Raw genomic sequence first — 27,372 nt, 5'->3', positions numbered from 1 at the left:
TTGGCACAATCTATAGAAAGTGAAAGATGCATCCTAACTTCCACTTTGTAGATATTTTTTCCTTAAGTGATGTAGGAATTTACATTTTTTGAGTACTCCCTTTTTGCTAGAAATTATGCTATATATTTTATGTATGTTATTTACTTTCATCCTCATGACCACCCAGGAGGTTGATGTTACTATCATTTTATGCATGAGGAGATGGAGGCTGAGAGAGATTAAATAAATCGCCTAGGGTTAGGTAGTTAATGATAATGAGGGATTTAAATTCTGGTCTGACTCCAAAGCCCACATTTTTTTTTAAAATTACTTTTTACAGCAAGAGACAGGGGTCTTGCTGTGTTGCTCATGCTGGTCTTGAACTCTTGGCCTCAAGTGATCCTCCCACCTTGGCCTACCAAAGTGCTAAGATACAGGGGTAAGCCACTGTACCCAGTCCAAAGCCTACACTTTATGTATTTTTAAATTTTTTTTGTAGAGATGGGGTCCAGGTTGCCCAGGTGGGTCTCAAATTCTGGGACTCAAGCAATCCTCTTGCGTCAGCCTCCCAAAGTGCTAGAATTACAGATGTGAGCCACTGTGCCCTGACAATGCTTTTAAAACCCTACTGCATTGCTTCCTTAAAAGGAAAGAAAATACTAAAGATTATATCAGCACTTTTAATATGAGAATTTGAATTTCAGGCAATGGAATCAATGATGCATCATTGCTTAGATGACTAAGACAAGCCAATCTTACATTTTCAAACCATTATCAGCTATAACTTAAACTTTTTTTTCTAATAATCTCTCTGGCTTAATTAGAAGTTTGACTTCCTAATGTGAAACCACCAACTCTTTACTGTGTTTTCTCCACTGTAAACTCTCCCCATTCTTATTCATGCAAGAACGGCTATTTGGCAAGTTGTTTGTAATTTAAGGGAGAACCTGTATCTATTGAGCATCTACCATGTACCAGCGAGCAGGCTTGATGCCTTTTTGTATGCCCTCTTTTAATTGCCACAACAATACTATAAAAAATATTGTCTTGAAATAATTTTTTTTTTTTGAGATGGAGTCTTGCTCTGTTGCCCAGGCTAGAGTACAGTGGCGCAAACTTGGCTCACTGCAACCTCTGCCTCCCAGATTCAAGTGATTCTCCTGCCTCAGCCTCCCAAGTAGCTGGGATTACAGGAGCCCACCACCACGCCTGGCTAATTTTGTATTTTTAGTAAAGATGGGGTTTCGCCATTTTGGCCAGGCTGGTCTCGAACTCCTGACGCCATGATCCACCCCCCACCTTGGCCTCCCAAAGTGCTGGGATTACAGGCATAAGACACCACACCCAGCTGTCTTGAAATAATTTTATAGCAGTTTTAGTAACTTCTGTCTAGTCAGAGGATAAGTTAGTGACAGAACTAGGATTGGGATCCATTTCTGTGTTGGAAGTGTATCTGCTTTCTATTGTGTTGTATGCCAGGAGGGAGCTTTAGCTGCATTTGAGCAATCATAGCTGTTCACAAATTCTCTAAGAAGTGTTCACAGGTAACACCAGTCTCTGGCACCAGTCTGAATGCTCCTGGAGGGACTGGGTCTTTTTAAATCCCAATATCTAGCACAATGTCTGGCACATAGTAGCTCCTCAATAAGTATTTCTTTAATTGAAATCTAACTGCTCATGTAGGCTTGGCCTATTTGACAGTGTTTCAGCTAGGTTCCCGTGTACATTTGAAAGCCATGCCTGACCTTTACATGAAATACTAGTGGGGCATCTCTTTTGATATTAGCTTTGTGTTATAGAACATCCACAAATGAAAAAGTAGCTTTGCATTCAAACATGGGAGTCATTAAGGAATCAGAGAGATTCTGAACACAGATCTTAATAAAATGAATATGGGAGAATACATAAAGATACAAGGAAACATTGGAAACATTGGCAGTGTTCTTCTTCTTCTCTATTTCCAGATGGATTTAGAATACCAGATTTAGAATAGAACAGTTCTGCCTGAACTGTTCTATTGTTCTTCATGGCCAGTAATCCTGAAGTGTGAGACCATATTTTTCACAAATAATTCTTGCCCTGAGTTGGCTATGTTTTTACAACTTAAAACATTGTACCTCATTCTCATTCATATGAGTTTGACAAATATGAGTCAGAAAAATATCAGGACTCTGGGGAAATGTAAAGCTGAATGGTGGCCCTGTTTCCCTAACTTGGCACTAACGAGCAGGTGATACCTTCATGGACATGGGCGTTTCTGTAGCCCCCAAAGTGGAATGAGTCACGTGGGCCATGTTTGCATCTGTGTTCTTTCCTCGAATGTTTCCTCTCCTGAGCAGTGGGATCCTTTTATTGAATCCAATTCATTGACTGGTAACATGTTACCTGGTGAGAATTAGGATATTTTCATCTTGTGATATTTTAAAGAAATTATCTTTATTTTTATTTGTTCATCTAGACATGCCAATGGCTACTTAGGCCACATTTTGAGCAAAACTCACAAGGTAGTTCTTTTTTTTTTTTTTTTTTTTTCAAACCTCACATGTGTATACAAAATGACACAGTTTAAAGGATTTGTTTAAAAGAACAAAGCATGAGAAATACAGTGAGATACAAGCTCATAACCAAACCTAAATAAGTAAGCAGATCTGATTCAACATGAGAAAAGATTACAAAACAAGACCTAGTTTTGTAGGAAGCACTATCTGAAGACAAAGTTGCAGGACACGCTGCAAGTCCCTTTGCGGGGAGCCATAAGCAGGGAGAAAGAACCTGGTTTCTACTTAGCCTAGCAGGGAGTTATGGGTAGGTCAGGGTTTCCTAAATAAGGTCCTGACAATTCATCACTGTTATTAAAAGGAAGAGCAGGTTTTTCCTATCAGGCCTGGCAGTGATATGTATTCTCTCTCTGTCTTAATTTAATCTTAACTTTACCGTCAGCTTACTACACACAGTCCTTTGATTCCGTTCTTCTCAAGCAATGAAAGAATTAAACTTGGCAAGTCAACTATTGATGGTCCATGGACAAGGAGAACAAGATTGTAAAGAAAAAATCTGTGGATGATCCAATAGCTGTGGGATTTTTTGTTTGTTTGTTTGTTTGAGATGGATTCTAGCTCTGTTGCCAGGCTGGAGTGCAGTGGTGCGATCTCAGCTCACTACAACCTCCACCTCCCAGGTTCAAGCGATTCTCCTGCCTCAGCTTCCTGAGTAGCTGGGATTGCAGGCGCGCACTGCCATGCCCAGCTAATTTTTGTATTTTTAGTAGAGACGGGGTTTCACCATGTTGGCCAGAATGGTCTCGATCTCCTGAACTTGTGATCTGCCCAACTTGGCCTCCCAAAGTGCTGGGATTACAGGCGTGAGCCACCGTACCCCGCCAGTGTTTTAACTAGTAATTGGACTCCTATTGAAATATTGCAAGACAGCCACTAATAGGCCAAAAAAAAAAAAAAGACATTTTCACATTCTTTTTCTTTTTACCAACAAATGAGGAACTCAAGAACTCCCCAGTTGAATGAGGGAGGCAGCTGCATCAAGTTTATGCCTCATTTTACTTCAGGTTTTTATTGTACTAGTGGCTACATCATGGGCTTACCCATTGGATATTTGGTAGTTTTTTCTCTGTGAGCTCTTCTTCAAGACCTAATTGTAACATAAACTATCAACTCAGAACTACTAAGAATACCTCCAATCTCATTTATTTAAATTATTATATAATTATAATTTGAACAAAGCCATTTTTTAGTCCCAAGGCAGAAACCCCATTAGCTAAAATAGTGTCTTCTTTCCTACCTCTACTTTTCTTGTCCCCAGCAATTGCCTTCCTTGATTTGACCTCATATACATTAAAAATAGACTGTTCAAAAGCCCTATGTGTACCATCAAACCAAAGTAAGACAGGTTTGGAAGTAGGAATACATCTGACATATTCTCTTTTGGAGCCTCACCAGGCTGAGAACTGCAGAATACTAAAGTGATAAAGAAAAATATATCAGTTCACAGTTTTACAGAAAAAAAAAAATACAAAGCTAGTGTTAACTTTCCACAACCTCCCTTCTTACCCACATCAATAATTTCAACTTACCATCCACCTATTTCATAAGATCTTCACACTTTCTTTAGCACCATCTGATAATCTCTCCTACTTCAATGAAAATACAACCAACTTTCCAAAATTTCCCCTGAACCTTAATTCTGCAAGCCTCAGTCTCCCTATAGGAACTTATTATAGGCTAATCAGTATTTCCTTTGTATGTTAGGAGAAAAATCTCTAAAACAGTTGCACTTAGGAAATAAGTGCTAGCTGTCATTCTATCAGCATGAGGATCAGGTTGATAGTGGCAGAAACAGTCATTCTCCCACTACCACATTGTTTAAAGTAAAAAGAAAGGGGCATCAACAATTTTCATCTAACATTAGTGACGCTGAAACTTCTAAAGAAAAGGTTCAATGCACAGCGTTTAGCAGCCTAGAGAAGAATGCTGTAACAAACTGATTTTACGGCCAGGTGTCTGCAGAAAAAATGGCAACGAAATTCCAAGGTGACACTCCAAGCTAGAGACATAATTAACTACAATGACCTGCCAGGAAGGTAAAGTCTGTTATAAAACTGAAATATTTTCTTTACTTAAATAATATGAACTTCAGCTAAACAGTTGGGTAGTTGTTCACATGAGATTAAGGAAAAAGAAAAATCCAGTTACTATTGACACTAAAGAAATGCACACCAACCAAACACCAAAAGTACTTTGGTACTATAGCCATAATAGACAAATGTGTGGCATGGGAGCAGGGAATTCCCTGATGGTTAGATGACAGGGTCATAGAAGGTTTTTGAGACCTGCTATGTCTCCTGTGAGGCTGACGCACCGCCATGATCTGTAACAAGAGTCACATAAACACAAGCTTAGCAGCTGGCTTGTTAAAACATCGCTGTGTTGAAAAGTGACTGATTCAGGCTTGTTGAAGGGTCTCATTAATCTGAGGAAACGATGCTTGGTGCCGTAGATTAAACACTATGGTCTCAAGCGGAATGCATGTGAAGTTTCCAAAATGTTTCCTCAAAGACTTTATTCAGTTTCGGTTTGTGACCTTAGCTGGAAAACATACAGATGAACATGGGAAGGCAGTTGAGAAAGACATCTATGAGGATTTAAGTCGGGCAGCTTTCAGAAGATGAAAGATGTTTAAAGTTAAGGCCTTTATCTGCAAACAATAGTATATTAATAAACTCTATACCATATTTACAAATGCATTCTCTTGTATTAAAACTAACAGTATTCTGTTCACAGTGCCATTGTTTATACAGGTAGCAATCCCATAATACTCATGTATTTTGGCATGGGAATCAGTAGCGTTTGGTATTTACAGAAAATGTACATGGGTGAATATAAACATGTCACAGAATCCATAAAAGACAGATTGGCTAATGGTGCAAAGGAATGAACTGTACAGCACCTTCCCTTCGGATTGGATAGGAAACGTGGTTTCTTAAACTGAGAAGATGCCAAGTCTCTGCCCCAAAGTGGCATAATAAAGTCAATAGCAAAACAATGAACCCCCTGTTCAAGTTTGGGTACATTGAATGACCTTAGTCCAAAGTTGCAGATCCATTGTCTAGTGCATAAAATATAAAAGTTAAAAAGATTTATTATTTTTATAATAATTATTATTATTAAAATAGAAGGTACTTTCTCTCACACTCTCATTTGTGCTCTTGCACTTAAGACCAATATCCTTGGCGTTGCAAATATGCTGGTGTGTCTGTCACGCAGATCAGCAGTCAGATGGCAAACGCTCAAACGCTCCGGACTTAGGAATTGCTGCCTGTTCCAGCGCGACCCGGAACAAGGCGGACACGGCAGGAGCACCTCATTCTTCCTCCTAGTCTTCTCCTGGAGCAGGGAGAGCCTGCCCGTGGGATCAGCTCCCACGTTACTGAATGGAGTTGCTCATTTCGGCAGCGAATGCTGAGGTGACAAATGGCTTCTGTACATTTGCGAAAAGGAGGGGAGGCAGGTAAGTGGGAGGAAGATGGCGTTCCAAAGAGCCCCAGGACAACACTCAGAAAGTGGCTGGGCTGCTGCGTGAGGGCCCCTCCACGCTGCTTCTGCCCTCTGGGGGCCCTGCCGGAGGAGAGCCGCGTCTAAGCTGGGCCGGCCCCTAGGGGCTGTCGCCTTCCTGCTCCTCGCTCTCAGTCCCTTGGCCTGCGTGGTCGTGGTCAGGCCCGCTGCCACTGCTGCCCCTGCTTCTGTGCTGCCTGGGCAACAGGCTCTTCCACTGGGCCTTGTTGTGTGCGAGGTGGCCCAGCATGTTCTCCGACAGGGTGCTGTTACCCGTGAAATGGGCCCATTCCCGGAAGAGCGGCTCCACGATGTAGCTCATGAAACCTAGAACAGGCAAGGCAAGGCTCAGCATCACAGCGTGGTGAAACCCGCTCCTTACTCCCTCCCAAGCATGACTGGGGACCCACCATGCCCGGCTAATTTTTGTATCTTTAGTAGAGATGGGGTTTCCCCATGTTGGCCAGGTTGGTCGAACTCCCGACCTCAAGTGATCCGCCCGCCTCGGCCTCCCAAAGTGCTGGGATTACGGGCCTGAGCCACTGTGCCCGGCCTTACTTAGGTTTTATTGTATTTCCTTGATGTGTACCAGTGAGGAGAAATGGCAAATGTTTTCAGCCTAATAAAAATTTCCAGCTCTGGGGCCAGAAGGGCAGGCAAGATAATGGTGGCTACCCTCAGCCTAGGAGCATAAGATGTGTCACTTTGGGCTTGTCCCTGAATGGCTTTGTGCCTCAGTTTCCTCACTTGCAAAAAGACGCTAAAGAGAATACTAAACTCGTAGGGTTGTTATGACAATTAAATGACTTAATGTATGTACAATGCTTAGAAAACTCTTGGCACATAGTAAACTCCCAGTGAATACTGGCTATTACTTGCAAAGGGAGAAAGACATATAAGTAAAAAATGTAAAAAAAAAAAAAAAAAAAAAAGTGTATGCTGGAGCTAAAGAAGGCAGGCGGAGAAGGGATGGAGAGGGCAAATGACACCAGAAAAGGACACCTCACGAATTTAGATCAGCTGCATAATTCATACCCTTACCCTGTGGGATATCTTTTTCAAGATGATCATTTTACAGTTCTGTCTTGCTTTCAGTTATGTGAAATAACTAAGTTTAAAGTTCACTCATTTTCAATACAGATTTTTACCTGTATGAAAGTCCCGCTTTAATGACTAGATAAGATTGTTTGATATGAGACTTCTTTGTTTGCATGTCTGTTCTCTTACATATTTAAGATTTGTTACTTTCTAATCGCGTTTTGCCGTGTTAATGTGCTTTTCATAATAAACATGACTTGTTTATTATGAAAAGATAGCTTTCAGTCTAAGAACTGTTGGAATCATCACAAACTTGGACTTATTTAGGTTTTGTTGTATTTCCTTGATGTGTAGCTGTGGGGAGAAAGGCAAATGTTTTTCAGCCTAACAAAAATTTCCAACACTAATCCTGTATGTTTACAGGCATGTGAATTACAAGGATAGGTTTGATTATCTTTCTGTTGGACAAACAGCAGACACTTGGCCTTTGAGAATGCCATAGAGATGGAAGAGGGATGCAGCAATACACACTGTTATTGTACATTTCTGCATTGTCTCATCTTATGTGAAATACGATTTAAATATTGTGAGATCATAGTAGAGAACCCGAACTGGAGGGGGAAAGTTAAACCAGTGACTTGATGTCTGTATTTGGAATTTTGGTAAGGTTGTACAGGGTGTCAGCGGATGAGGATTTCACGTTTTGCTTGCTGTTCTTGAATTTTCTTTACCTCCTCCACAATCTCCATATTTAATTTCTAATATCATTCGCCTTCAAAGAGATGAGATATTAGATATCTAAAAAGACGGTTTGCAAACTTATACTATTCTGAAGTTCAAAGTGTGAATATTTATCAAGTTTATCTCAGTATAAAAAAGTTACAAATCCAACATTTTAAAATCCAACTCGAAAAAAAGAAAAGCCTCATTTTCTTAAGTGACCCTGGCACTATATCTGTATTTATACTTTCAGATATAAAGACTTCTTATGCTAGGTAGGAAACTGATTTTAAAGTCTGAATAGACACCAAGAGGCAGTTTTTCAAATTAAGGAAGGCTTCCACATTATCAGATTTGGAAACCTGTTCCATCAGTGTGTTCTGCCAACCTCCCTTTTCTCAAGGGATGAGCTGACATTGCTGGGCTGTTGTCCTCCTGGAGGGATGGTGGGGTGGTGGGGGGTTGGGGGGAGGAAGGGGGAGTAGGGAGGAATGGTAGCCTCAGAGTAGACAAGGATTGAAGGAAAACCTCTTTCTCTTTAGCCTTCTATAGATTTCACCAATTAGAGCTTCATTTGTTTTAATACCTTTTTTGTTTTAATTAATTAATTTTTTAACAGATGGGGTCTCACCCTGTTGCCCAGGCTGGAGTGCAGTAGCGTGATCATGGCTCACTGCAGCCTTGACCCCTTGGGCTCAGGTGATCCTCCTGCCTCAGCCTTCTGAGTAGCTGGGACTACAGGCACATGCCACCACATCTAGCTAATTTTATTTTTTTGTATTTTTTGTGGAGATGGGGTTTTGCCTTGTTGTCCAGGCTGGTCTTGAATTCCTGGCCTCAAGGGATTTGCCTGCCTGAATCTCCCAAAGTGCTGGGATTATAGGCATGAGTCACCCCACCTGGCTAATATCTTCCTTTTACAATGTAGAATTTGGTAGAGAGAGGGAAGCGTGGAGTTGGGGAGGAGATATTAAGCCCTAGTTCCACTTGGGTAGATATAAATTACTTAAAAAGAAAAATCAGATCTAAGCCTGAGAGTAGATCTCAGAAAATTCTCATTTTGGATTGAGGCAGGAAAAACAGGGGAACATTTCAGTCAGAGAGGAATAAGGACGGAGGAAATAGCTGCATTACTTAAGACCCACTGGAAAAATCGTTGTCTTGGGGGCTAGAGCCTGTAGCATCCACCAAGTTCCGTGTATCTCTTTGGATTTTTCCGGTTTAGCCTGATCTGTCCCTGCCACCCCACTTCCCAACCCTCAACCTCTACGAGCTGGCAGATGTGGAGCAAAGGCAGAGAAAGATCTATGTACTAAGGATTGTTTTATAATCACCTTCCCTTTCTCTTTATCATTGGTATGCTGGTGTAGCATCCATAGGATTTCCCTATTCACTCAACCCCCAGCCCCTTTTTAAAAGAGGTATCTATGGTAACCACATTTTCCTGAGCTGAAAATCAGGACATATGATCTGACAAAATAAGTGTGTTCTCATGACAACAACAGGACAGAATCTCTGAAATCAGGTCTGTCTCACAAATCCAGGTTGTGTGCTGAACCACGTGAGTCCTTTTGTTTGGGGGGTGCAAAATGTCATTGACAGTTGCCTGGTAAATTTCTTTCCAGCTGGAGCTTAACACAGGGAGCCTCAGGATTAGGACTTTGGTTAGCATCTAATTTTGAATCACGTCTGCAGAACCTCCATGGCTAAGGCAATTGATAGGAGAGAATTGCCTCCCAGGAGGCTGAGGCTGCATTTCTGTTGCTGATATTCCCTTGCAAGCCACCCAGCAACTCTGTAATATCTTTTCTGGGTTCTATTTTTTTATGCCACCATCCCCAGCTCCCAGCTTGGGGGTGGAGGAATTGGTTTGATTGTGACAACTACATAACAATATTAAGGACAATTTGAAAAAAAAATGCTCAATAATCGAACATACCTATTTTAATAGTTGTATATTCCATTGAAATCTTTATAGCTAGATTTATTTTGTCCTTATTTCCTGAGGATGATTTTATGACTCCATTGTGGGACGGTGGATTAGATTTGACCTTCAGTGATATTATATAATTCTAACTTACCCTGGTTTTCTTAATTTTCAGCTTATGTTTTCAGATACCCTCTTCCCTACCAATGTCAAAGCATTAAACTTTGAGCCTTGCAAAGGTCTGTAGCACTGTGAATGCATTCAGCTGTCTGAAGTCTATAGGAACAGGTATAAAACATGAACTGGTACATGTCAGGGTCAGAGTTTATAAGGAAAAGAGTTAAAGTTCTGAGTTCGGATTCAATGGAAGGGAACTGCAAGGAAAAGAAAGACTTGCTTTAAAGGTGGGTGGACTTGATGGAGTGTCTTAAGGTGTGATAGAAAGTCTTACCGAAGCAAAAATATTTCCTCCGCTACAGTGCCTAAAATTTCCACAGTTTGATTTGCTTCTTGGTCTAATGCATAACTTAATTAGATAAAGCAATAATTATTTTGGATGCATTGGCATCATACTTCAACAGTTTCCCACCAGTGACACTTGAAAGAGAGTGTGGTTTTAGGAGAATAACCTGAAAATAAGTTTTGAAGGAAGGACTAGCGAAACTGGGAATCCCAGGATGCGGCGGGATAGCATGGCTCACAGGCTCTAGGCCTAGAGATTGGGTTCTTGGGAGCGAGCATTAGGGATGAGGGGTAGCGACCCAGATTGGAAGGGTCCTAAAGGCAGATTCTGCTGATTCCCACCTTCAAGCCCTGCAGAGAGTACGAATAGTTGATTCCTGTTACTTTTCTTCTACTCTTTTTGGTTTTGATTCTATTCTAAACTACCAAATTAAAATAATACAAGTTAGTTAAGGGCCTATAACAAAGCTTCGATCCTAGGTTTCATAAGTTCTCAATAGATAATTAGCTAGTAGGTTAATCATGATTAAAGTGTTAATTTGGACTCAGCCATTCAAAAGGATGTTGATTAAACCTCCAGTGCTGATCTTTTGAAAGCTGTGTTTAGATCTTTTCTTTGTCACTTTTGTGAGATGTGCCAAAGGTATTTATTTGGAATTAACACTGAATTCAACTCACCAATTTGTATACTAGGGATGGAATCTTTCTGTTGATTACAAAGAGGACTGATTTCCAGTTCAAATTTCTGTTCAAGTTCACCTAAGAAGAAAGAAAAAAAAAAAAACATTGGTAATCTAGAACTTATAAAATGAGTATTAATAATTTTAATGACCTTGTCGGAAGAAGTTATTCTGGGAATTACTGTTTCCTGACTTGTTATCCCTTAGGGACCCTTCAGCACCGACTTGCTCTGCCTTACTTCAGTAGTTTCCGTAAAAATTTAAAATACCACAGTGCCAGTGACCGTTCATAATGGCTTATTGCTAGTAGGTGTGCTCTGGGACTAGAATAAACTTTTGAACAAGACCTACAAAAACAAGAAAACAAATGAGAAATTTCCTCACATGAAATAAAAGTTATGGCTTTAAGTGACAGGTTAAGAAAACAGGTTTTGTCCTTCCTTCTCCCTCCTCTACTTTCACACTGCCTGACCCTAGTCTTGTTTCACCTGAGGACAACCAGGAACAGTAAGTAGGTAGGAAATGAGGTAGAAGGACTAGAAAGATCTCATCCGAGTAGCACCTCAGTCTGTAACCACAAAATTAATCAGAATTTCCCATTCTGATTCCTTAGAATTTTACCCAATGCAACTGAAGGTGAAAAAAAGTATAAAGGTCAGAATGGTATTTCTTTTTTTCTTTTTGAGACAGAGTCTCATTCTGTCACCCAGGCTTGAGTGCAGTGGCATGATCTTGGCTCACTGCAGCCTCAAACTCCTAGGCTCAAACAACCCTTCTGCTTTAGCCTCCCAAGTAACTTGGACTACAGGCATGCGCCACCACACCCGGCTAATGTATATTTTTAAATTTTTATTTTTAGTAGAGATGAGGTCTCGCTATGTTGTCCAGACTAGTCTTAATCTCCTGAGCTCAAGCAATCCTCCTGCCTCCATCTTCCAAACTGTTGGGATTACAGGTGTGAGCCTCTGCACCCAGCTCAAAATGTTTTTTTTAATGCCTTTGTCAGCTATCAGGCTGGTGCAAATGTAATTGTGTTTTTTTTTTTGCCGTTACTTTCCATGGCAAAACCCGCAATTACATTTGCATCAACCTAATAGAAGATCAAAGGAGAAATGCACTGTACAAAACTTTATTGAAATACTTCATCAGTCCTTCCTGAGCATAACAAATTGAGTAATTTTTGTGTTGGAAAAAACAATCTGGTTAATGAGTGGAAGGTTCAGTTATGAATCTACTCTGCTAAAGTAGAAGAGATAAAAACACAACATTTATATAGTGATTACCGTGTGCCAGGCACGTTCTAAGCATTTTACATATGTTAATAAAAAATTGTCATTGTTTTTTGGTAAGAGGCAGGCTCTTACTCTGTCACCCAGGCTAGAGTGCAGTGGTGTCATCATAGCTCACTGCACCCTTGAACGCTTGAGCTCAAGGGATCCTCCTGCTTCAGCCTCCTGAGTAGCTGGGACTACAGGCATGTACCACCACTCTTGGCTAATATTGTTTTGTTCATTGTTTTTAAAAACAGAGATAGGAGCTCTCTACGTTGCCTAGGCTGGTCTCAAACTCCTGGCTTCAAGCAATCCTCCTGCTTCAGCCTCCCAAAGCATTGGGATTACAGGTGTGAGCCCCCCTCCCAGGCATATGTTAATTAATTTAATCCAAATAACAACCTTATTATAATCCCCATTTTACAGATGAAGAAATTAAGACACAGGGAGGGTTAAGTATGCTGACCCAGTATGTTGCTAGTAGGTCACACCACTAGTAAAGTGGGGAGCCTGGATTCCAGCATAGGAAGTTTGGCTTCAAAGTGTCTGCACTTAACCATTGAGCTGAAGCCCTACAGAGGCCGCAGTTCTGTCATTTTAAGACTGTAGTCTGCCTCCTGGGGTCTCTTGTCCCTGGTAATCCTCAAGGCTGAAGTGAGGAAATCATTCGGGCTTAACCTGAGTGGTTCGGGGCAGTCTGGCCACCCTAACTCTTCAACTCCAGATGATCATAGCCTTCTGAGGGCAGGGCCAGGACACCATATAATATTAAGACAAACTCTCCTAAAGCCAGTTTCACTCCTCACCTCCGTATTTCTGTTAATAGTGATTTTTCAGTCAAGTGTGACACTTTGGAGGAGTTGTCTTTGACTTCTCCCTTCCCTTCACCCTCCATCTCATCTGAGCCTGGCTGGGGACCCTGCAAGGGTCCCTGCTTGTTTCTTCCTCTTAAATCTTGTTTCACATCCTGTTTCTCCCTCTTAGAATAACTTTTTTTGCCCCCTTTCACTCTGCTTTAACCTGGTCTGGTGTGTTGATAATTTATTCTTAGTTGTTGCTTCTTAGCTAGTTTTCTTCCTCCAATTCTTCTTCCACTTCAACTATATATATTGCCCTAAATGTACTTCCTGAGATAACTCCCATTGTCATGTTCTCTATTGTAGCCTGGTGCCCAGGGGCCTCCACAATTCTCTCGTTCTTATCTTCTATGAGACTGAGCTGGTCTACAAGGCAGGGGGCATCCCGGCCTCAGTGGTTTCCATTCCATTCTATCTAGACCAGCGCTGTCTAATGGGATTTGCTGCAATGATGGCGATGTTGTCTACATTGCCCACTGTGGCAGCCCCTTGAAATATGATCAAGACTGAGGAACTCTATTGTTTATTAACTTTTAATTTAAATTTAACCAGTCACATGTGTCTTGTTACCATATTGGAAAGTATAGAACAATGCACATCACTCAAAACTGAGCTCAGATTCTACCTTTCAAGGTACTGGATCTTCTCCTGTGACCACTATCATTAGAGGTTTTCCAGTTAGATCATTTATTCATTCACTTATTCAACACGTTTATGTTTCAGACACTTTGCTAACCAATGTAGAGAATATAAAGGGGAAATTTGCATAGTTTCTTTCCTCTGGAAACTATACTAATTAGTACTTTGAGAGTACAAAGCATAGACTACCTGTAGTTCTTTGTATTCTTCATAATATCTCCAGTGGGGCTTTGCACATAGGACAATCAGTTTTGCTGAGGATTAGACAAGGCTGGAAGCAGATGTTCAATAAAATGTTCTAGGAAACTAGGTTGGGATGATATCAATCTGTAGTTACAAGAGGACAAAGTCTAATTTTTTAAGGTTTTTTCAGGGAGAGGAGGGAGGTATATGGTATTTGGAATCCTAATCTCTGTTCTGAGAATGAAACAGTTTTTCTAATTCATGGGGTCTTGTTTTCCTTGCCCCCTTGTCCTCAACCTTGATTTTAAGGGTTTTCCTTTGCTTAACATCATGAATCACGTTAAAGGTACTTTGTCCAGGACAGTTAGTAGTCTGTGGAAGCCTGCCTGCCAGGAGCAGGCTGGAATGAGCTGAGATGAGTCCAAATCTTAAACTGAAAGATTAATCAAAATGACACAAGTCATCCTTATAGAATTAAAAAAATAATAATTCAGTAGAGAGGACAGGCAGTTTGGATGACCAGGGAATCTACTCTTTTTTTTTTTTTTTTTTTTTTGAGACAGAGTCTCGCTCTGTCACCCAGGCTGGAGTGCAGTGGCGTGACCTTGGCTCACTGCAAGCTCTGCCTCCCGGGTTCACGCCATTCTCCTGCTCAGCCTCCCAAGTAACTGGGACTACAGGTGCCCGCCACCATGCCGGGCTAATTTTTTTTGTATTTTTAGTAGAGACGGGGTTTCACCGTGTTAGCCGGGATGATCTCTATCTCCTGACCTCATGATCCGCCCGCCTTGGCCTCCCAAAGTGTTGGGATTACAGGTGTGAGCCACCATGCCCAGCCTATAATCTTCTCTTAAAACAAGCAGAATTTCTACTAGACCATAAAGCTATTAAATAAAAAGGACTAGATATACTTTCTATTCTTCCTCTGCCAGGAAACATGCCAGAGGAAGGTACATGGAAGCCTGCCTTTAGAGATCAGTGTTACAAATGTTCTAGGTTTTTCCATCTTATAATGCATGCATATATTACTAGGACAATAAGCAGTTTTGAGAAAAGAGGTTTTTTTTTTTTTTTTTTTTTTTTTTGGAGATGGAGTCTTGCTCTGTCGCCCAGGCTGGAGTGTAGTGGCGCCATCTTGGCTCACTGCAACCTCCGCCTCCTGGGTTCAAGCAATTCTTTTGCTTCAGCCTCCCGAGTAGCTGGGACTACAGGTTGTGCCGCCACGCCCGGCTGATTTTTGTATTTTGATTAGAGACTGAGTTTCACCATTTGGCCAGGCTGGTTTCAAGTTCCTGACCTCAGGTGATCCACCTGCCTAAGCCTCCCAAAGTGCTGGGATTACAGGCATGAGCCACTGCACCAGGCCCAAGAAAAGAGATCTTATAGGTTACATTTCTTGGTTGATACCATTTACTGTACTTAGTTGACAACTTTGATTTACTGGCACTATGGGCCTTACTATCTACATAAGTGACATGGTCCTGCCCCAAGGTGCTCAGAATCCAAATAAGGTGCAAGATGAGAAAATAAAAGGTTTACACTGCAGTCGATGCTGACTTGTGTACTTTAATCATGCTGGGCATGATTGAGTCAAAACCAAGTGGGCTAGAGTAGACTCTTTCCTCTGTTTCATTGTTTGATTTGCAAGGACAGAGATCTTAGCCCCTCTCTCACTATGCTATTTCAATATTTAACATATCAAACAGTAAAGAAAATATTGATTATATCTAATTTAAAGCCCCCTAGCTGCAATTTCATCATATTTCCTTTTGTTTTACCTTCCTTGGAGATTTTATTTAGGGGCAACTAGAGCTGAGATTTTGATTTCTAACCACTTTTACTCAATTCAAGTGAAATTATATACAGAATTGTAGGAGTTACATGAGTACTTTTATTCTGAGAGAAAGATACAGTGAGCAGAGCCTTCTGGCCCCACATGAGCTCAATCAATTCTTCTGTCTTTGGGGCCATCACGATGTCATTGACACATCTTTCAATGGTGCCTTCTCCAAAAGGCTCACTGTTGCTATTTGACCTCCCCACAGAGCTGGTATGTGGGACACTTCAAGCTTTATTTGTTCTCAGCCTCTCAAACCTGATTCTGTCACTAGCATGAGGGCACTGTTGATGCCTGAACAAACATCCTGCACATTGAAACCCAGCCTGAAGAAACAAGGCTGTATTTAAAGGTTGATACCCCACCCAACATCAAGATCCTGCTTGCTAATTCATTGCTTTATTTCTGAATGAGGTTAATCTTTTAAAAATTATACCCTAATTCAGGGCCATTTGTCTTCTCACAGCAAAATCCTTCTACCTCACTGTTGAAACTATATTTGAAAGGAAGAACTCACTTTTTGGTCAGCTGTGTCCAATTTCATTTTTTTTTTTTTTTTTTTAAGAAAGCAAGGAGAAGGAATACAAAAGGAGTCTAAGTCCTTCTGTCAGAGTGGAAAACATTGACCTCAAATGACATTTAGCCTTTAGGCTGCACTCAGCTCATTAAAATGAAGGTCAAAGTCAAAATCAAACTATCCCACACATTCTTATATCCACAGAGGAGAGCCATTTATAATCAATGTCCCACTTTTGCTCATTTTTATTTTGCCTCATTACTACCTGTTTCTGTAGTAAGTCAATACATCAATGTTATTTATTTTTAACTTTTTCCAAAAAAGGGTTGGATGAGTTCCAAGAGAGTAAAAGAGAAAGGTTAGGATAACAAGAGTTGATGAGAGAACAAATGTCATGATAGATCAGCCATTTCCTGTTTTATTAGGATAAATGCCTAAAAGAAGACAGGGCAATGAAATCTCAGCTGTTGGATCACTACTAACCTTGCCTGTAGAATTCTTCACAGACCCTTTCACTCCACTGCTTGCTCATCTCCCAGATTCTACAAGGATTGCAAATGTCAGCACACTTCAAGGCGATCTGAGAAATGACAGGGCAGGGAGAGATTGTGAGAGGATGTTCTTTCAGTTGCAAAAGCACCCCAAGCCAAAGAGGCTATCAAGCTGTTCAGTCTGCTCACAGTACCAGGCCCATATTTACAGAGTACCTCCCTGACATGCCTCTTCAGGAAACTGCACTTATTCACCATGATACAAAGCCTGCATTGAGAATGCTGGCTTTATAGCAGTGAGGAGAGAAGAGCCACAGTCCAAGGACATGGAGCTTGCTGGAAGAGACCTGGGTGGGCAGGCCAAGGAAAGCCATGGCCTGGCTCCTTCTGTAGCTCCACCTCCTGCATGCAGGGAGGTTGCAGGGTCCCTGGCCAGGCTCAAGTGAGGTCATCTGGACCTCACTCTCACAGTAGCCACACTGACAAACTCCATACATCACTTAAATTATGCGTGCTGGCATTTATGTCTGCATGTGTAAGCTCAGACTGCCAGTCAGGGAATGAAGTCGTATCAAAGCCAGGAATGCTTTGTTTGCACAGCTAAATTAGGGCCTTCTTGACTTGCCTCACACTGGTCTGGATCTGAGATGCCAGCTTTTTGTCAGTAATGATGACCCTATGAGGGTTACCTTGAATTCCCAGAGAAGCAGATTCTCCCTTTTAACCACCACCTGCTACCAAGAGACCAGCAGTGTCCATTGGTTTGACCCAATTCCTTGGCATCACAGAACAGATAGCAATGTTGGGGTCTGGAAGAGCCTTGGATCATATCAACTTGCAAATTTAGTTGTTTATATTTATTTCCTGGTTAGTGGGGGTACCAGTACATGTTGAAGTAGAGGTAAGTGTCAGAGACGCCTCCTCCAGCCTCTGCCTTAAGGAATGCATTTGAGTTAGCAAGGCTTTCTTTCGAAATGTAAGTGTTCAAGGCCAAATCTTTCAGCTATTCACAACTTGGCTTTAGTCACTCAAATCAGACACCTGGTTGATCCTTGTGGCATTCAGGGACTAGAAGCCTAGTTTGGAAAGAAATAAGGAAGGATTCATAGTTCTACAGCTGGGAGTAGGGTATTTCCTGGCAAAGATGGAGCACTTTGGACAGCTACAAAGGGTAGCATGAAAGCCTGGAACAAAAAAGACTGCACGATTTCATCTCCAGGTGTAGCTCCATCTCATCTATCTAGATGAGACTAGGTCCATTCACTATGTTTTTTGCACCAAAAGAAAAGAAGGAAGACAAGAGAAAATGGAAGATCAAGAAAGAAGGTTCTGGTTTGGATACCAGGTCACATTTTTATTTGTGACATCCACTCTGCCCTGATGTAATTTGTCATGTCACAAATGACTTCTTGCCATGGAGTAAAACAGAAAGGAATGGACTTGATCCAATGTAATTCAATTCAGTTCAATTTTATTTTTTGCTGCCTAAAAATAAGACCAGATAAAAATGTTTAAGACTCAGATGAAAATAGAAGTTTAGGTAGTAAAAGGAAATAAAGCAGGTTAAATACGTTTAAGATAAAGGGAGGTCACTTGTTTTCCAATTTTTGTATGTACTATAGTTAATATAATATGCTTTTGTGTTTCAGAAACAGTCTTTTAAAATTGTGTGGGTATCGCAGTAGCTGATTTTATACCAAGCCACAAAATGCGGTAGACCTTTACTGCATCCAGCGGGATTACTCTGTGATAAATCAGTTACTGAACAAGAAAAATGAGATATTATCAACTTGTTGACCTAAAACCCAGATTTTGCTTAGTTGGGAACCACTTATAACTTTCGTGCATTTCAAAGCCTTTACTAAAATAGGTCACTGCTCTAACTCATACCATCGGAGATAACTCCTCAAATGTGCTAAAATTACTGATCATGGCCCTGAGTGGATTTTTGTTGTTGTTGTTTTGTGTTTCTTTAGAGACAGGATCTCACTCTGTCACCCAGGCTGGAGTGCAGTGGTGCAGTCATAGCTCACTGTTGCCTTGAACTCATGGACTCAAGTGATCCCCATGCCTCAGCCTCCCAAGTAGCTGGGACTACAGATGTGAGCCACCACACCCAGCCCAGCTGAGTGTTTTTACTCAGCAAAAAGAATGGCTTTTATTGTTTTGTTTACCTGAAGCATAAAGTGCCTGTCCTGTGCATCCTGCAGTCTTAAGTCTTTATTGTGGAGGTGAGCTTTCAATCTGGTCAAAAATTCATTCTGCCTGTTGATGTCTGTTGCCAAGATCAAGGAGCCCAGCTGCTGTTCAATATCCTGTCTGCATCCACAAGAATGAAAGAGAAAAACACACACAAAGCAAATCCCTTTGATGAGGGTGATTGATTTTATCATCATCAGGTGGCTTGTAATCTAATTTCTGCCTTTGATTCTGTTTATTACACAATGTGCCAGTCCTTCACTGCCTGAGAGCAAGTCTCCCACCCACCAGTTCCGTCCTTGGACAGGAAGCATGCCAAGAACTGTATAAAGTGATTGAAACCTTGAAAAACAAAGTTGTGGTAGTGTAGACATTTCTATGGCTGAAAAAATCTGAAAGCCAAATAGAAATGCATGTTTTAGGGAGGACACAAAAGACTTGCAGAATCATGAGATTGGTGGTGTGTTTTTAGAGTTCAAACATGAAGATGCGCACGGAGAGAGAAAAGGGCATAACAATAGTAATAAAAATGAAGACAATAATAGTAAATGGTACCATGGGATGGAAAGATCCATCAACGGAACACAATACATAGGCCAGGAAGAGATTCTGGAACTTCAAACACAAAAACTAATGAAGGCACTGTTACAAACCAGTGGGCAAGAGATATATTAGTCAACAAATGGTATAGAGAAAATGGGATATCTTAGAAAGATAAAGCAAGTTAGAGCTTTCCCTCACATATAAAAAGTAATAAAGGAACAATCCATAAATATTTGTAAAATTTACCTTTAAAAATGAAATATATTTAAGTAGAATGCATAGGGAATACATATATAATTTAATGAATAAATAGAAAATGAACACCCCTTGTAACCACCACTCAGGTCAAGAGCACTGCCTGCCAGTACCCCAGAGGTCAAGTTGCCTATCTCATCACATCCCTTTTCCTTTCAAGCCTGGAAGTAACCACTTTCTTGCTCTTTGTTTTAACAATTTTCTTGTTACTTATGATTTTACCACCTGTGAGTGCATCTATAAACCACGCCAATTTAATTTTAACTGCTTTTGAACTTTAAGTTATATGGTATGTATCAGTGACTGACTTCTTTAGCTAAACATTATGTTTTTGAAATTCCTTCATGATGTGTAGGCTATAGTTGATCCTTTTTTGTTACAGTGTATGCCACTGTATAAAATTCCATTGATAATGAAATCCATTCCATTATCCATCCTACTTTTCATGGTCACTTGAGTTTTTTCTAGTGTTTGGCTACTATGAAAAAAGCAACAGTAAATATTCTTATATACCTCTAGTTATGCATGTGCAGAAGTCTCCCTAGGGTCTATATTCGGGAATGCAATAATTGGATGACAGGGTATGTTTATCTTCAATTTACTAGATAATGCCAATTATTTTCAAAATGATGGTATAAATTTTTGCTCCCAGCAGTAGCGGATGAGATTCTCATTATTCTACATTCTTACCCTTTACATTTTTAGCCAGTTTGATGGGCATGTCATGCAACTCACTGTAGTTTTAATATGAATTTTGTTTACTAATGAGGCTAGACATATTTTCATGTCTTTATTGGCCATTTGTACTTCTTTTGTGAAGTTTCTACTCTAGTTTTTGTCTACTCTATTAAGTTGTCTTCCTTTTTCTTATTGATTCTGAGGTTCTTTACATATTTTAAATACTGGTCCTTTGTCAGCTACATGTTGCAAATATTGTGTCTGTGGTTTGTCTTTTAGCTGTCTTTATGATGTCTATTGATGAAGTGTCAATTTTTATCATTTTAATTTTATTTTTAAATTTATAAATAGAGATGGGGGTTTCACTATGTTGACCAGGCTGGTCTCGAACTCCTGGCCTCAAGTGATCCTCCCATCTCCACCTCCCAAAGTGCTAGGATTACAGGCATGAACCACAGTCCCACCAGGAAGTCTTAATTTTTAATGTAGCTTAATCTATAAATCTTTTTATTTATGGCTAGTTTTTTTTCCTCTTTAAGAAACTTTTCCCAACTCTGGTGAAAAATTTCCCTACATCATATTCTAAAAGCTTTATAGTTTCACCACAAACATTTTTGTTTTTAAGCCATACATACATCTTTAATCCAGTTCTGAACGTAAAAAATTATATAAAACAGAAAATTCACAAGAGAAATACAAAATATCTCATAAAATAAAGTGATATTAAATATTCTTAGTATAGCAGAAAGCAAATTAAAACCACAATGTGATATTATTTCTCCCATTTTTATTGGTGAGGATTGAAAGTAACTGCTAAGTAATTTGCTGAATTATTGAAAGATTGTAATACCCAATGCTGTCAATAGTATGAGAAAAATGGTTCCCCTCATTCTTTGTTAGGGAGTATAAATTAGTACAATGTTTCTGGAGGGTAATTTAGGAATTAGTGGAAAAAGCATTTGATGAACATAAATAATCTGACCAACAGTCCATCTACAAATTAACATTAACATGTTAGTAAAGATATAATTAGTAAAGATATGTTACAAGGATGCTTATTCTATTGTTATTTACAATAATGAAGCATTCCATGGGGGAAAAAAATCACAAAAATTTATGAGATTAGTTAAATAAACCATGGTACACTCATACTGTGCAATTATGAAGTACAGTGTACAGCTATAGTAATTGACATTGAAAAATGTCATCTTTTTAATGCTAAAAACAAAATGCAAAGCATGTAAAGCATGATCTCTATGGTCACAGAAAATAAACTGAAAAGATCTATAATGGGATTATGGTTGATATTTTAATTTATACTTCTCAAAATTATATGAATTCTTTGAAGATATGAATACTTATTAAATTTATAATTGGAAAATAAAATTATTTTAATTAGGTGAAATGTTTCATGAATCAAAAGGCAAACTAAAAACTTCAAGTAATATTTACCACATATAACAAATGGTTACTGTAGTTAATATACAAAGAGTTCTAACAAATGAATAACACTGATAGGAAAATAGGAAGAGACCAAATATAAAAATATGTTCTCTAAAGAAATAGCAATGATCAGCAAATATATGAAAAATTTCAATCTTGGTTGTAAGTAAAGGATGCATACTAATTTAATGAAAACCACTTTACATATATATTTGTGTATATACATACATATATGTCAAATTTGCAAATATTTTAAAAAGATAAAAATAAACTCAATTTTGGTGATGGTACATTGGTACATTTTCTTATAATCCATCAGCTGGAATACAGGTAGATACAGCCTTTTAGAAGAACAATTGGATAATATACAAGAAACTTAAAAATTCAGACCTTTCTGACCAATAATTTTTTTTTTTAATTTTTCTTTTTTTTTTATTTTTTTTTATTTTTTATTTATTTATTTATTTATTTTTATTTTTTATTTTTTTATTATTTATTTTTTTATTTTATTTTTATTTTTTATTATACTTTAAGTTTTAGGGTACATGTGCACATTGTGCAGGTTAGTTACATATGTATACATGTGCCATGCTGGTGCGCTGCACCCACTAACTCGTCATCTAGCATTAGGTATATCTCCCAATGCTATCCCTCCCCCCTCCCCCCTCCCCACCACAGTCCCCAGAGTATGATATTCCCCTTCCTGTGTCCATGTGATCTCATTGTTCAATTCCCACCTATGAGTGAGAATATGCGGTGTTTGGTTTTTTGTTCTTGCAATAGTTTACTGAGACTGATGGTTTCCAATTTCATCCATGTCCCTACAAAGGATATGAACTCATCATTTTTTATGGCTGCATAGTATTCCATGGTGTATATGTGCCACATTTTCTTAATCCAGTCTATCATTGTTGGACATTTGGGTTGGTTCCAAGTCTTTGCTATTGTGAATAATGCCGCAATAAACATACGTGTGCATGTGTCTTTATAGCAGCATGATTTATAGTCATTTGGGTATATACCCAGTAATGGGATGGCTGGGTCAAATGGTATTTCTAGTTCTAGATCCCTGAGGAATCGCCACACTGACTTCCACAATGGTTGAACTAGTTTACAGTCCCACCAACAGTGTAAAATTATTCCTATTTCTCCACATCCTCTCCAGCACCTGTTGTTTCCTGACTTTTTAATGATCACCATTCTAACTGGGGTGAGATGATATCTCATAGTGGTTTTGATAGGCATGGGCAAGGACTTCATGTCCAAAACACCAAAAGCAATGGCAACAAAAGACAAAATTGACAAATGGGATCTAATTAAACTAAAGAGCTTCTGCACAGCAAAAGAAACTACCATCAGAGTGAATAGGCAACCTACAACATGGGAGAAAATTTTCGCAACCTACTCATCTGACAAAGGGCTAATATCCAGAATCTACAGTGAACTCAAACAAATTTACAAGAAAAAAACAAACAACCCCATCAAAAAGTGGGCGAAAGACATGAACAGGCACTTCTCAAAAGAAGACATTTATGCAGCCAAAAAACACATGAAAAAATGCTCATCATCACTGACCAATAATTTTTATCTACAAATACTTCCTGAGAAAACAGAGTATCAAAGTTTGGGATATTGGGAACCATTTGAATTCCAAATGAAAGGCAGTAGTGGTATACAATAATGCCATATGGCTGACAAAATCATTTTAATTTAACAGGTTTAATGATTTGGAAAAAAGTCTTTATTGTAAATAAAAAATTTCAGGACGTAAACTGTAAAATAAGTTCCCCAAATAACCATATTTTGTTAAAATAAGTTTGTATTGAAAAAAAGACTAAAAGAAAATAAACTAGCCAGGTTAACATGAACTATACCTGGATGGCAGGATTACTAGCAGTTTCAGTTTTCTCTTTCATATCAAGCTGAAGCATATGAAAGTGCTAAAAGTCTCCTGTTTTTGGCCCTTAAAAAGAGCAACTTCACATAGTTCAAACTAACACTTTCCTGAATTTTCCTTACTTTCTATAATTAACCTGCCCTACTTTTAAAATCAGAAAAATGACATTAAAGCATTTACTTGTGATAGAAGGAATAATAATGATTATGATAATGGCTTTTGTAATAAAGTTTTCACATATATTATTGTATAACAATTATTCTTCTGGCAAAAACAATTTATAACACTGTGTTCCACAAAGTCACATAAAAATATATTTTTCATTGGAATCCATAGATGTGAAATGAATATTTTAGGAAAGAAATATTAATTGAGTAACAAACAGGATGAATGCAGGTACTGACCAGGAGAAGCCTGGTCACCCCAGAGTCCTTTCCCATTTCCCTTGCATTTTCTTCTTTCCTGTCCTCACTATTCTTCCTTTCCTTCTCCTTCTTTCTTCTTTGTCTCTCTCCTTACCTCCTCTTTTCTTCTTCTCACTTGATCTTTTGCTCTAGTTTTTAGTTCTTTTTGCATTTAATTCTTTCAATCTTTGCAATTTATTATTCTAGTAAGAGGCATACGTTTTTATTCCATGCACGAGAACTGGTTTTATTTAGTTCCAGGGAATAAAAATGTATCAGAACTGAAATTCCTCCTGCAAATTTCACATTCCTCTGGGTGCTAGGAAACAGCATGAGATCAAATCAGAGGGCCAGGAATCAATCCACAACCCAGAGTATACTGCTTGTTCAGTTGGGAGACACCACTTGGTCCTTGACCTCAAGTTATGTGCTTGTCTTGAAGAAGGGTACAGCAATCTATGTACTCTTTTCACCTAGATTTCTTGGGTTCTGCACGTGTTCATTAAACAGATCAGAATTAATGGTGGCCTTGGAAGACAGTATTAGCAGCTAACTTGGGGCCACCAGGAAAATGAAACAATGGCCTCAGATTTAGTGGGACTCAGCCTACATACCATGGCTATCAAATAGTGAACCAGAAAACGAGTGTCTCCCCTTCTGTTTAAAGTGCAAGAGACATAAGGTAAATTAATTGGTGAAAAAAATGCTAGGGCCATGTCAATTATTTAGCAAAAGACATTTTAGAAAAGAATTTCTGACTTCTATTTTTGCTGAGACTAGCAATTACAAAATATACTTTTTTGAACTCTAGCTTTAGAATGCCTGGGTTCCTTCTTGATAAATATTTACTATTTGGAGCTACATGGAAGGACAATTTTGCTAAACTAAAGGTCGGGAATTTGGCAAAGTCGAGCACTGATACTGAAGCGTGTGAAAACTGAGAGCTGTTTATTATCCCTTTTCCTGACTGTAGGTCATTGACTCTGCAAGGCCCTTTCAAAGCACACAGAGAGATTTTGGTTTCTGGGTTGCTGTAACTGACACCAAATCTCCTCTGATAGACAGCTCAGTGCAGGCAGGAAGCACAGCCGGGGGGCTCTCTGCCATTCACGCAAAAGGTCCCAAGCCTGCCCTAGAGAAAGTGGCTTATCTTTACTGCATGCACATCAGTATGTTTCATCTCGGCAGCACTTACGTCATTTCCTTTGGCAAGTGAGCAAGAAGCCTTGATTCTCGAAGCATGCCAATTGTAGATCGCCAGTGGTGATTCTCCAGCACAGACATATTCTAGAAAGAAAGAAAATAAGAGATATAAATGAGAGGGAAGCCACATACTGATCTTTCATGCTGAACACAGCTCCACAGACGCTAGCATTTTCCCTCCAGTTTGTACTTGATGACCCAGAGGCAGACCAGGAAAAAAAAAAAAACCCAAAAGATAAAACAACCATGAGGTCTAGTCTCAAGGCTGTGATGATGGGAGAACAGCAGGGCCCGTGGCTGACCCTCTGCTGCAGGGTTGAATGAGGATCTATTTCCAGCATCATTCACTCCTGCCTCTGCCCCTCTTTCAGTAGCTCAATCAGGCCACGCTAAATGTAAGAAAGAAAGTGAAGCAGTGACAGCTTTCTACATATGGCTAGCCAGTTTTCCCAGCACCATTTATTAAATAGGGAATCCTTTCCCCATTGCTTGTTTTTCTCAGGTTTGTCAAAGATCAGATAGTTGTAGATATGTGGCGTTATTTCTGAGGGCTCTGTTCTGTTCCATTGATCTATATCTCTGTTTTGGTACCAGTACCATGCTGTTTTGGTTACTGTAGCCTTGTAGTATAGTTTGAAGTCAGGTAGCATGATGCCTCCAGCTTTGTTCTTTTGGCTTAGGATTGACTTGGCGATGCGGGCTCTTTTTTGGTTCCATGTGAACTTTAAAGTATTTTTTTCCAATTCTGTGAAGAAAGTCATTGGTAGCTTGATGGGGATGGCATTGAATCTATAAATTACCTTGGGAAGTATGGCCATTTTCATGATATTGATTCTTCCTACCCATGAACATGGAATGTTCTTCCATTTGTTTGTATCCTCTTTTATTTCATTGAGCAGTGGTTTGTAGTTCTCCTTGAAGAGGTCCTTCCGTCCCTTGTAAGTTGGATTCCTAGGTATTTTATTTGCTTTGAAGCAATTGTGAATGGGAGTTCACTCATGATTTGGCTCTCTGTTTGTCTGTTATTGGTGTATAAGAATGCTTGTGATTTTTCCCTTCCTTACACCTTATACAAAAATTAATTCAAGATGGATTAAAGACTTAAATGTTAGACCTAAAACCATAAAAACCCTAGAAGAAAACCTAGGCAATACCATTCAGGACATAGGCGTGGGCAAAGACTTCATGTCTAAAACACCAAAAGCAATGGCAACAAAAGCCAAAATTGACAAATGGGATCTAATTCAACTAAAGAGCTTCTGCACAGCAAAAGAAACTACCATCAGAGTGAACAGGCAACCTACAAAATGGGAGAAAATTTTCACAACCTACTCATCTGACAAAGGACTAATATCCAGAATCTACAATGAACTCAAACAAATTTACAAGAAAAAAACAACCCCATCAAAAAGTGGGCGAAGGACATGAACAGACACGTCTCAAAAGAAGACATTTATGCAGCCAAAAAACACATGAATAAATGCTCACCATCACTGGCCATCAGAGAAATGCAAATCAAAACCACAATGAGATACCATCTCACACCAGTTAGAATGGCAATCATTAAAAAGTCAGGAAACAACAGGTGCTGGAGAGGGTGTGGAGAAATAGGAACACTTTTACACTGTTGGTGGGACTGTAAACTAGTTCAACCATTGTGGAAGTCAGTGTGGCCATTCCTCAGGGATCTAGAACTAGAAATACCATTTGACCCAGCCATCCCATTACTGGGTATATACCCAAAGGACTACAAATCATGCTGCTATAAAGACACATGCACACGTATGTTTATAGCAGCACTATTCACAATAGCAAAGTCTTGGAACCAACCCAAATGTCCAACAATGATAGACTGGATTAAGAAAATGTGGCACATATACACCATGGAATACTATGCAGCCATAAAAAATGATGAGTTCATGTCCTTTGTCGGGACATGGATGAAATTGGAAATCATCATTCTCAGTAAACTATCGCAAGAACAAAAAACCAAACACCGCATATTCTCACTCATAGGGGGGAATTGAACAATGAGAACACATGGACACAGGAAGGGGAACATCACACACCGGGGCCTGTTGTGG

At 39.4% G+C, this 27,372-nt stretch overlaps 1 protein-coding gene across 3 annotated transcripts in view; it reads right to left on the bottom strand.

The window, feature by feature from the left end:
• Positions 1-2,396: 2,396 nt before the first annotated feature.
• The window catches only part of PDE7B (phosphodiesterase 7B), a 686,767-nt gene continuing 661,791 nt past the window's right edge, over positions 2,397-27,372 (bottom strand). For all 3 annotated transcript variants that reach the window (XM_063812658.1, XM_003311504.6, XM_001157383.8), the window contains 5 exons: positions 25,281-25,372; positions 18,841-18,985; positions 16,659-16,755; positions 10,870-10,950; positions 2,397-6,371 (listed from right to left, as the gene is read on the bottom strand). In XM_063812658.1, the coding sequence (XP_063668728.1) occupies positions 6,145-6,371; positions 10,870-10,950; positions 16,659-16,755; positions 18,841-18,985; positions 25,281-25,372 (642 nt within the window). In that variant the 3' untranslated portion in view covers positions 2,397-6,144. The remainder of the gene's footprint in view (positions 6,372-10,869; positions 10,951-16,658; positions 16,756-18,840; positions 18,986-25,280; positions 25,373-27,372) is intronic.

Source organism: Pan troglodytes, chromosome 5 (genome assembly GCF_028858775.2).
Source record: "Pan troglodytes isolate AG18354 chromosome 5, NHGRI_mPanTro3-v2.0_pri, whole genome shotgun sequence".
NCBI classification, from domain to species: domain Eukaryota; kingdom Metazoa; phylum Chordata; class Mammalia; order Primates; family Hominidae; genus Pan; species Pan troglodytes.
Note: the sequence above shows the minus strand (reverse complement) of the source record. Positions and strands in the feature narration are given on the sequence as shown.